This window comes from Nilaparvata lugens, chromosome 1, assembly GCF_014356525.2.
Source record: "Nilaparvata lugens isolate BPH chromosome 1, ASM1435652v1, whole genome shotgun sequence".
Classification (NCBI taxonomy): Eukaryota; Metazoa; Arthropoda; class Insecta; order Hemiptera; family Delphacidae; genus Nilaparvata; species Nilaparvata lugens.
The window spans coordinates 69,293,768-69,305,930 of NC_052504.1; the positions used below are offsets into that span (position 1 = coordinate 69,293,768).

General features: G+C 33.2%; 1 protein-coding gene across 1 annotated transcript; it reads right to left on the bottom strand.

The window, feature by feature from the left end:
- Positions 1–1,638: 1,638 nt before the first annotated feature.
- On the bottom strand, positions 1,639–11,942 carry LOC111054130 (centromere-associated protein E). The gene is made up of 8 exons (XM_039441404.1): positions 11,578–11,942; positions 10,500–10,622; positions 9,078–9,189; positions 7,857–7,998; positions 6,972–7,067; positions 4,758–4,954; positions 2,615–2,749; positions 1,639–1,790 (listed from the first exon to the last, which is right to left on the bottom strand). The coding sequence occupies exons 1-8, from the start codon at positions 11,732–11,734 to the stop codon at positions 1,643–1,645; spliced, it is 1,110 nt and encodes a 369-aa protein (XP_039297338.1). The 5' UTR covers positions 11,735–11,942; the 3' UTR covers positions 1,639–1,642.
- Between the last annotated feature and the right edge of the window lie 221 nt (positions 11,943–12,163).

Here is a 12,163-nt window from a genome sequence, read left to right on the forward strand (position 1 = left end):
TACTCCAATTTTTACTACATAACACACATTATACTACATTACAAAATATTTTAATTAAATATTGTTAGCCGGAAAATAAATTATCAACAAGCCAAGTGAGTTCTTATATTATCAGCAATGTCTTGTCAGCAAATGTTGACTGTTTTCTAGTCAACACGAGATGGAAAAAACAACAGTTCAAAGAATTTTAAAGGAATATTACAATATTAATTAAACGAAAAATATGAAATGTATAATCAATTCACGATTTTTTGTTACATTGGTTTTAATTTCTTTGACACACATTAAACCCGATAAAGCGATGAATGTCTTGCTAGTTAAACTCTTGCTATTCGTGACTTTTTGGGTGAAGATTCAGCAAGGGGAAGGTCCCACATAGTCTGAATATTATTAATTAAACCATCAATAAACCAACCATCAATTCATGATTCGTGACCGCAAAATTAAATGAGTCTCTTATAATAATCAACTAGTAATGAAACTCACTTGAACACTGACTAAAAAACGAGAATTCAGTCTAATTCACTTTAAATTATTGATATGTTTGATTATTGATATGTTCAATTATTGATGGTTGTAATAGAGAACATTACATCTATCCTACAAAATAAATTCAATGAATATTAATCTTTCTGCTAAAATTGACATTTATTTGCAAAAAGCATCAAGGTCATTTGAGAGGAAAATGCACAGACGAATCTGGGGAAAACATGTGGAGGAGTGTGGAAAGCCAGATTTAATAGTGAGATAGACCAGGCCATTGGATCAGGATTGAATGGATGGACACTTAGCCAGAAAGAGTGATGATAGGGTGCCATCAAGAAGAAAGAATGCTTGGGACGAGAAAGAGAGGTCGACCTGGCGACGAGTGCACAGGATAGAGACGAATGGTGGCAATGTTGAGGAGGCCAAAGCCCATCCAGGACTGTAGAGCCGGATAAATTAAAGTAAAGTCAGTAAATAGTAAATTAAATTTCATTTTGCACTACCAACAAAGAAAACCCTGGAGTGCTTGCAGTGAGTCACAGGATACCACTCGAATATTTTTATTATATAGATCTTATATTTACCATTTACCTTAAATTATGAAAGGCGCACTAAATTTGTATAACTTCATGATTCAACATGTATTGATTTATAGAACGGATAAACAACTGGGATAATATAAGAGGAGATACTATAGTAATATTTAAAAAGAAAAATACTATATCATAAAAGACAGAACGCAAAACATTGAGGCTGTGCAAAGGCTAAAAAAACTTTCTACTGGTGGTATTTTTCAAGTTTTTCGATTTGTATACAATCAAGCTATCAGAATGATAAAGTTTTCTCAGGAAAAAAATTTCTCGATAATTACTTTTTGAGATATGAGCGTATGAAGTTAAAATTTTTGGGGTTTATATATAGGTATAATAGAATGGGGCACACAATAGACTTTATTATACCAGTGATATAATAAAGTTCATTTCAAATTAGGTAAGCGATAAATCCATGAAATTTTGAGGACAAGTTCTTCATGTTATTGTTGATTGAATAAAATAAAAATTTTCTGAGGGTATCAATTTACCAAAAATAACCTTTAGTTGAGTTATTTTTGGTAAATTGAATAACTTGAATAATTTGAATAAAAAGTTATAAATTATCACATTGAAATTAACAAGTAAATACATACTTCAAGCTCCTGGTTTAGTTTTGCAATCTGCTTCAAGTAGCGTTTGATGAGCACTGATTCGGACAGAACTTCATTCAGAATTGGTTTGTTGTTGATTCTCTTCGCTCTTGACGCAAAACTGGAAATCAAAATTACATGAGACGTGAAAAATTAAGTGGAAACTAGTTTCAATCAACATAATATTACAGTAGAAATAAATGAAAATAGAAATCAGGATTAATTGATATATCATTTAATAGTAATCATCTGATAAACATAAGAATAATGTTGTTCATTTTGTTCTTAGTTTTGTTTTACTGGTCCAAAGGGAACGATCCTATCTGTAAACAGCCAATTGAGAAGATAAAGAATATATAATGAAGAAAGAAGAATTATCAAATCAAATCAAGTTTGATTGTTTACATCAGTTTGGAACAAAATACACCACATAAAAAACAAATCATGCTATCAGATATAACTAACATACCGGTAATTGAAAAGAAATTATTCTCAACATGTTCAATAAAAAAAATAACAAATCAATATTTTATCTTGAAAACATTAATAATTTTCTTGAAACTTATAATAGTTTATACATAATTCAATTTTATAATCCTGGGATGATGATGAGGTACCGCAACATGGATCACAACCGAAGGAAAACAAAAATACTATTCACAAAAGAGCTTTCTCATAGCCCTTGTCCGTGAATAGGACTTTATTCATAAATAAGTAAAATAATATGCCCTATTATTATAATCATATATTAATGACACACTCACTTTTTATGAAAGAGTGGTAGTAAGTAAAATAAAAGTTGAAGACAAATAATAAAAATAAATTGGAAAAGCAAGAAAAATTAAATTAATGAGGATGGAGGAAGATGTTAGAGAGAAGATGGGGGAAAAGAGAAAAATATATACTAATGATAAACTTAAGTTGAGAGTGATGACTGATTCTGACTTGATGGTATTCTGAGTCTGGTCTTCGGCGGCCGGAGTGACCGCACAAACGATGACTGTCATTGCGTTTCCTCCCAGAGACGACTGTAGCAGTCTCGTCAGTTTGCTGTCACGGAAGTTGATGAATGGGTTCTGGCTGCAACATTCAACAAGAGTTCCTGCATTGATTATAATGATATTATGTAAACGATAAGCAGTATCTACTCTAGTTCCTGATGTACAAGTGATGAAGGTTCATGTAAAGCAGATTTTCACCCTTTCTGGCAGGTTCAAAATTTTTGTCTGACATAAGTAGACACTACTTCTGTCAGACAAAAGGCTTATTTAATTTCATATAAAAACGTTCCAACATTGATACAAAGAAATTATCAGTATATAAAGACGTATAAAATAGCAGTACAGTATCTACTCTATAATTCCTGATACAAGAGTGATGTAGGTTTATGTAAAGCATAGAGATTTTGACCCTTTCTGGTGGGTTCAAATTTTCTGTCTGACAGAAGTAGACAGTAAATTCATATTAAGAGTCCCATAAAGAACGCAACATTTGAATTGTTAATTGAATCATCATTTACTTTAAATGTTTTAATCTCTAGATTTTTTGTATTACAATGGAAAGAGCATTTCCTGCGGTTAATTGTTGAACACGATATCAAACACGAATGTCCTCCACGACTTCGGAGACATACTTTCCTTTTTTCAACAAAATGTGTGTTTCCCTGGACTCACAGTGACACTTTGTTTCACAGCAGCAATGTTCTCGATAGACCGGCCAAGACGAGGGCGACCTGGAGGTTTAATATCGAAAAGTGTACCTGTTTCCTCGAACTTTTCAATGAGTCTATTACCAAAATTCCACAAGTTTTTCGATTCGGCTTAACGTATAATGTGTTTTAAGAATCACAATGCGTTGCTCCTTCATGTAACGCTCCATGTCGACTAACCGCAGATAGAACTGGTGACAAAACATTGAATAAAAGTGCCACCAACTTAACATAAAACAATGGCGTGGAATTCAAATGTTGAGTTTTTACGGCACAACCAATATTTATTTTCTAAATCATTATTTGAACATTATTCAATAGTATTTAAAAAGCCAAAGCCCACCAAAATCCCGTAATAAGAAAAACTGAGCTTGAATCAATTAAATCAAAAACTTAATTTCAGATACCAACATTTTTCAATTACATTATAATAAAATATATTATAATGGAAATTAACGACTAGTATCACGTCTTGTCTACCTCTTTCAATTCCACATTTTCAACCTAATTTGTGAAATATCTCGATATTTCGTCAGCTATAAACATATTGTTAGTTTATTGGACTTATAGGCTTTATTGGATTTAACCACTACTTCTGTTTACGGAGGTAGTGATTTAACACGTTAACTAACGATTCCAATGCACTCATCAAAGTACACCATTTCGATCCACTATTCTGCATTCTGGCCATAAGCAATCTGCAAGCAACACGGCGAGCGGTTCTTACAACTTTTCGCCTGTTGTTTCCATTTCGGCGCAAACTACAAGAAATTGGGTGCAATGACATCGTTGACGATAATTATTTCAAAGCTCTAGTGACCTTCAGCACTACATTTATAAAAGTAACCAAAACTCCCTTATTTTTTGGTATTTTCAAAAATCTTATTAACACTAATGATATTTGGGTGTGCTGAATCCAAATCCGAAATCAGAATCTTTCTATCTTCATTGAAATGTGAAATGAATGAGATGAGTAATCAATTGCGAAATATTAAACCGCAACAACACTTGTTTTGCGACACATTGCTCTGACGCGAATGTTGCGGAGAAACAGCCAAGTAGTAATGTTGTATACAGTTTCCATTATCACAATTTCCCGTCATTCGATCTCTAGCAGCGCTGAATCTGTGGTAATGGAAACGAGACTTCACCTCGAGTTATGACTTTGACTCTGACTAAAAAGTCAGAGTTATGACTTTTAAAAATAACACAAGTTTTCTTTAAAAAAAAAAACTGAGAAGGAATTGTGTCCTTTCTCCAAAGATAATTTTTGTTTGTATGTTTGGATAGTACGGCTTGAAGTGGGTTGTGAATTTAAAAACCGAACAAGATGTTGTCGGGAAGACTCTAGAAGGGAATTAGTTGTATTTGTTGGCTTACCCTTCCTGTATTTCGCTGAGCTGATTGATGACGATGCCGAGGGTCGTGAGGGACATGTTGATGTGGCAGCCCTCCTTAAAGCGGTCGCCCGTGGCGCCACTCTGGCCAGACCGCTCCGACCCGGCCAGATCCACCAGGTTCAGGTGCGACACCTTCACTGCGCCGTCCTCGTCGTCCGTGCTTCGACTCTCCAATATCTAACCCATCATAAATTACACATCAAATCAATTGATCCAGATTCTAGACGATTATTCATTTTTTATTGGGGATGTTGCCCACAACATGAGTTGTCTGGCTTGTGCGTGGGAAATGCGAGCGTGATTTGGTGTGATGTTCAAACGTCTTTGCCTATTTGATAGGATTCTGCGGAATTCGAACCCGCGACCACGTAAACCTAGCAGAATGGAGGGTGCAACGCCTCAGTCGTCTCGGCTATCCTGGCCGGATTATTTATTATACTGTACTTTAAAACATATCGAAAGGAATACATATTGAAAGAATGGGGAAACCATGGAGAAACAATAGCATTAGTAGATATCCCATGGTATATAGGGAGTTTATGTCGCAACTTTTACTGTTATCTCAAGCTGATAGTCCACGTAGTTCTTTCCTGTGAAGCTTTATGACGCTGGTAGTCTCTCATATTGTTCCGTTCATACACTCTTACCCGGTCAAAACAGTAAAAATCGAAAATAATCGCCAGTAATCGGCTTGAGATAACAGTAAAAGTTACGACATAAACGCCCTATACCAAGGGTATTGTTTCTCTGTGATATAACTTACCAAATGAATTCTGTCAAATTTTGACATTAAGTAAAATTTAATTTTATTTGAAAAAGTTGAATTTTAACCAAAAGTTCTGAATGAAAAGGTATAAATTTCAAGAATAAAATATGTTTTGTTCAACTGTCATAATCTAATAATTTTCTTCAACTGACTTTGTACTATTTCAATTTGTTAATTATAATAATAACAATCCAAATATTTGATTCAATAAAATCGAATAACATTTTTTACTTTTTAATCTTCTCATTTTTGTCATTGCTTCTTACTGAAAATTCACACCCCTTGTTTAACTCAAAATTGTTCATTACCAAAGGTTTGTGATTTTTCCACATACTAAAAATCACTGGTGGAGGCGTCTGTGAGGTATTTGGATGAATTAATCATAGCCCAACTATTTCAAGAAATCCCTGAGTTAATCTAGGGACCAATCAGAATAAAACTGGGGATTAATTAATTTGGTTATTAATAAATATATCATTCAAAAAAAAACTGGTGTGGCGCACTCACACAACTTTCCTAGCCGTTATGAAAATTAATCACCTGACGCAAGTGTTCACGCGCATCTCAAGTCTACTATTCAAAGATCTGAGCCAGCTTGGGACAGCACAATAACGCTGGAGACACACGAGGTCTGCTATCTCTTCATAGTGAATGATTTAATAGAATCAACAGTTGCCAACAGTTTGCAATTAAATAATCACATTTTCTCGAATTTCGAGCTTATTTTCAATTTTAGGTGAAAATGTTACTGAACATTACTTGTAGAGATTTTCATCCTCAATCTTCTTCACTTGAATTTTTTTGTTTAAATTGTATCTGAAGTCAGATAATTAGGAATCTAAAATCAAACATTGCATACATGAGGCGGAGCTCCTGGAAATTTTACAGATATGGGACTTGTGGCAGTTGATAGAGCTAATCTATGACTAATTTAGGTATAAATTTGATCAAAATCGTTGAAGCCGTTTTTGAGAAAATCGCGAAAACACTGTTTTTGACATCATTTTCGCCATTTTAGCCGCCATCTTTAATTGCATTTAATCGAAATTGTTCGTGTCGGATCCTTATAGGGGAAGGACCTAAAGTTCCAAATTTCAAGTCATTCCGTTAATTGGGAGATGAGATATTGTGTACAGAGACGCACATACACTCATACACACACACACATACATGCCAATACCCAAAAACTACTTTTTTGGACTCAGGGGACCTTGAAACGTATAGAAATTTAGAAATTGGGGTACCTTAATTTTTTTCGGAAAGCAATACTTTCCTTACCTATGGTAATAGGGCAAGGAAAGTAAGAAATCGTACTATAAATAGGTCAAAATATAAAAATTGTTATGATGGTGAAATCATTATTTGTGACTATAGTGGATGCACCTATTCAAATTATTTACTTACTTATTTGTGACAGTAGTTACTTACAATTCTGAATATTGTATGAGATCTGGAAGAGCGCTCGTTCATATTAGTCTCTCCTATACGACGGTTCTTATCTCCCTTCATTTTCTCTTCTAGAACCTATAATAGTTTAAAAATTGTAAAATGTTGACCACACCATTAAAATAGGAACAAGAGGCTAAACGAGGGACAAAAATCTACTAGAAGTATGAAATTAACAAGTCTTAATAAAAATAATCTACACTTCACACCTTGAAAAGTTTTGGAGTCAATGCAATATTTATGCTTATTTTCTTGAGCTGGATTTTGTTCATTACGAAATAAATAAAAAAAAGATAAACTTGACATATTTGAAATTGACAAGGTGCATAAATGTCCATTTTGAGCTTAATTTAGATCAGATTCACCAATAAATATGAAGACCGTTGCACGACAGAATGTGAATGGAATTTTTAACGACAAGTTGCTAGAAATCATAGAAAATTTCCTGGTAGAACTATTATGAATCCATTACATTGGAAATCATTTAGTAGGTCACTTTCCAGAAGACAATTTTGTTTTGTATTGAAAATTACTAGTTCATGTAGCCTTAACTTTTGATTGAGCACTCAATATTCTTTATCAAATGATCAAGTTTGATTGGGTAATCCTAATTTTTATTGCTTAAAAGCAATACTAATAATATTGTAATGAGAACAGAGGAGAGAAGACTTGATAAAACTAGGCCTACATCCATTATCATTCTTTTCAGCAAATCAGTGAAATATACACTATCTTCGAAAATCATCACTTGATGTTAATAAATCACCTCAATGCAAGTGGCATTTATATGAGAGCATTTAGCCTGCAATTAGGTAAAAAAGCAAAGCTCTTTCTTTTACTTTAGTATATAATATTTATTAGGTTTACCTCTGTCGAGTTTTTGCAAACACGTTCTTCAACATCACTGACAACGACATGGCCATTGCAGTCCTCCTGAATTTTCAAATTTTTCTTTGTTATGTCTAGAAGATCATTCACTTTTTCATTGTAAATTTCCATGTATGACACTCTGAAAAAAATATTGGGAAGAACAGTTAGGAATAACATGATTGAGTTGAAAGGGAATGAAATTAATATGTCATGGTGATATATGGATACTACTGTCATTTTAAAGCAATTCAGTTTCATGAGGTGTATTATAAAAATACACATTTTCCTTATTAATATTTTTTATTGATGTATTTCATCTTTCTTTTCAATATTTTAAAATGTTACAGCAAAAGTTTACATATTTCTACAAGTATGGAAACTGACACCCGGTTGTACAATAGTCTGTTAACTTTCAATCATGATTAAATGCTACGAGAACCAATCAGAGAAGTCTTCTTTTCAAAAAAAATTCTGTGATTGAATCTCGTGGTATTTAATCATTTCTTTAAAACTGAACAGGCTTTTGTGCAACTGAGCCGTACACTATTTTTAAACTCTGATATACAGCAGAATATAATAATTCTAACAAAAAACGGAATGAGCATTTGTCAGAATTCTGACAAACGAGGCATGACTAGATTCTACGTCATTCCAGCACAAAAGGAGAACACAACTGAAATTAATGAGATTAACATTTTAATTTTCCTTCATCTACTGTAGCCTACTCTCTGGAACAGACTACTAAAACACTACTGTTTCCCCTAGGAAGTGAAGGGATCACATTAAGCCCTAGGGACTAACTACATTTAGATAGCACGGTAATTCTATTGTTCTATATCCCCAAGCGCCTGTGTTGGTGATTGGTAGGAAGGTAGTAGCTCAGATAATAGATTATATAGATCTAGAATTATCTGTGGTTTAAGGTTATGTTTGAAGCTTGAATAAGCTTTGTGAGGATTACTATGAATAGAAGTTGAAAACTACATTTTTTATAAAATTAAAGTAAGTGAAGGAAGAATTTTGTGTACATAAGAAGACAAGAGTGACATTTTCCCTCAGGTAAAATATGTCGGCCTTGGCTTCCATTTCTTCCTTGTTATACAAATAATTATTTCAAACTGAAGAATAATATATCTTTTTGGAATGTCGTGATAATTATGAAGGAAAAAGAATAATTTGTAAATGACTGTTTGATATTGAAATTTGAAATATATTTACCTCAAGAGAAACTCTCGGCGTGGAGTATTTTCAATTGAATAGAAGATGTAGTTGATTGCCATTTGGATGATTCCAAGGCATTTTTGATCCCCTGACATCGTATATGTTTTACCTGTTGAGTAATAGGTACATCGAATATATTGTGTAACGTTGAAATGAATTTATATTATAACGCCTACATTATGCGAATAATCTAATATTTAATTAGAGAATTTATATAATCACGATATTATTTTTTATATCTTTCTTCATCAAGAATCACAATTATCTTTGTCATTCAGATAACCACTTTTTTTGTAGGCTGTTACGTGATAAATTCATTAACTACCATCTGTAGGCTACTTATTGAGAGAAGAAGGAACCAGTGCACTTGTGGAACCGTTTGAGACTGTTTCATAGTTTGGGGTGGCAGTCCATCTACAGAGCCACATGAAACGAACTATCTGCAGCCATCTCAACTTATTTGTGTTTTTAATTGTTTTAAACTTTGACGAAGTCTGTCTGGCTACTGCCGTTCATGGACTGAATATACTAAATTACGTATTCTAGGTATTTAAAATATCTAGGGAATTAGGTAATCCCTAGGTATTCAAAATGATCTACTTTTTCAATCCACTGACGAAAGTCTGCTAAATTGTTTCATTCATACTTTCAAAGAAGTGATAGATCAAATTAGCTTTAAAATTTGATGGTGTGGTATTGAATTTCAAGTAAGTTATTTTGTATTCCTCTAATCTTGTCTACAATTCAAGCTATCGTTAACACTAATGGTCGGGAGACAGCAGGACAAAAAGTTGGTGGAGGACATTTTTTATGTTTTCTATTTTCTGTTTTACGCTGAAATAGATTTATCAATAAGACTTTGATGTTTTAGGTGTTTCTAGTGTCATTCCACATTCAATCTTCTGTTTTAAGCAAAATAGATTGTTTGATCAATAGGAGTTTTAAACTTCGATTGATTGTGGATACTAAAATAATTTAGGTACTTTGTTACCGCGCATACATTACGTGACGTTAAACACTATTCTACGATTACAAGTAGGCATGGTTGCATTGAATATAATGTTCATTCCGGTTTTCAGTTGATGCCATAGATAAATTAAAACATAAGAAGATATACCATGGTGTAGGTCACTATTTATGTCCCAAATTTCAGGCAGATTGTTAGTCAGCTTGAACCTATTATTGTCGAATACTCTCTAGGCTATCATTGCTGTTTTGGCCGGGTGAGAGTGTAAGAGCTGACTACCAGAGTCAGCTCACATAGCTTCACGAAAAAGAACTACGTGAGCTATCGGCGTGAGTTAACAGTCAAATTTGGAACATAATGCCTTATACCATCGAATATCTTTGTATTCTATCTTTTCTCTATGGTTTAAACCGAGATGGTGCATACGGGTCTAAATTTGATAAAATGCTAACCTGAAGAGGTTTGTCCGTATGCAAACACAGTTCCGTTGAATCCCTGCATACTGGCATCAATGATCGGTTTGATGATAGTGTCAAAAACCTTATCGTTGCTCTCCGAAGAACCAAAGATGTGATCTAAAAAAACACCAATGGAGAATTCTCATGGTAAAATACACTGAAGATAATATCTGACAATGTAGAAGCTGGTTGGTATCAATATAAGCCAATGCTCATGTCAATTAGCTACCACTGCCGTCTTGGGTATCTTATAGAATTTCATTCTATAAAACAATGTGAATGATCATCGATCTCACCTAAAACGATGGGGCTACCAACTTTCCAATAATAGGGAGGATTTACTGAGAAATAGAATCAAGCTATTTTCAATACACATGCATGGGTATATAAAATACGGGCTCCGATTAAGTATTAGACTATTCAAAGACTTTTGGAATAAGCCTTATGCTAAACTGAATAGCTTATTTTAGTCCAATTTGATACTTCTGGAAGAAATTTAATTTACTTGTACCAATCACATAGTTCAAAATAGTCAGTTAATTATCGTAGTTTATCATTAGTTAAAAATAAAATATATTGAGGCTTGGCTCAATAGCCTAAGAATGAATTAGTCCTACCGTAAGGTACGTAACACTTGTTAGTTCAGAACTGATCAAACACAAAACTATAATAATTGTTCATGTAGGATATATGAATAATTAAAAACTCAATGAGTGATGGAGACTTGGTAAGTTATCTCAAAAAATAAATATTTCATTACCATGACCAGTACCAATTAACTTAGTTTAAACAGACATAATTCAGGCCTATGCTATACGTTCACATATTATAAGTTATCAAATCAAACAAAAAGTAAAATGCACAGAGGAAATTTAAAAGTAGCATCCAAAAGATAGGCTACATAAATTTTTGCATTTAATTGATCAGTTACAATGTAAAATTGTGAGCCTCTGCAAACAAAGTAGAACAGTTATCGTGTTCCAACTTGGTTCACAATTAAAGTTACATTTAGAGCTGCCACTACCTCATAAATTGAAACGTTGAGTACGGTAATTAAAGCTTATTAACTTACCAAATGTATACGCATCCCCCTTACTTTTTCCATTTGCTGGATCAATTTGATAAATTTTATTATCCTCAGTAGTCCAACGCAATTGCAACCCTTCATTTTTCTCTCTCTCAATCAAAGGTCTGACCCTAATGGCCACTTTGATTTTTTTGTCAGACATATTTAAAATAATTATAATATATCAATCAGTATTGATCTTCAATCCACTAAATAAGCAATACATGCTTTATAATAACTCAAATACTTGACATTTTGAATTTTTTCACAAACTAATGTAACTCAATAAAGAATACATTCGTTTTCACTGAACGCAGACATTAACTTCCAAGTTACAACTGAAAAGTAGAAAAGTAAACTGAAAACTAAAGTTTTGCCACCAACTTCAAAACAAAAATTGTAGTTCAACGAAGTGCACATGATCAGACCAATCACAACCCATGATTCAAAATTTCACTGCTGGCTAGATCTTGTGAATGATATAATTCCCACAGAATTGAGAACTTGCACAAAATGGAAGGCATTTTTGTCCTTATTGAATATTCATGATATTGATATATTTATGGATTAAAATATTTATAATGAGGGAATA

What these genes read in the sequence shown, in the direction of transcription:
- LOC111054130 (XM_039441404.1), bottom strand. Translation starts at nt 11,734, where the DNA reads ATGTCTGACAAAAAAATCAAAGTGGCCATTAGGGTCAGACCTTTGATT. An exon ending in GGGGGATGCGTATACATTTG is followed by an intron (nt 10,623 to 11,577) that starts GTAAGTTAATAA and finishes GTGTTTTTTTAG; the next exon opens with ATCACATCTTTGGTTCTTCG. An exon ending in CAGACTCAGAATACCATCAA is followed by an intron (nt 1,791 to 2,614) that starts GTCAGAATCAGT and finishes TTTGATTTCCAG; the next exon opens with TTTTGCGTCAAGAGCGAAGA.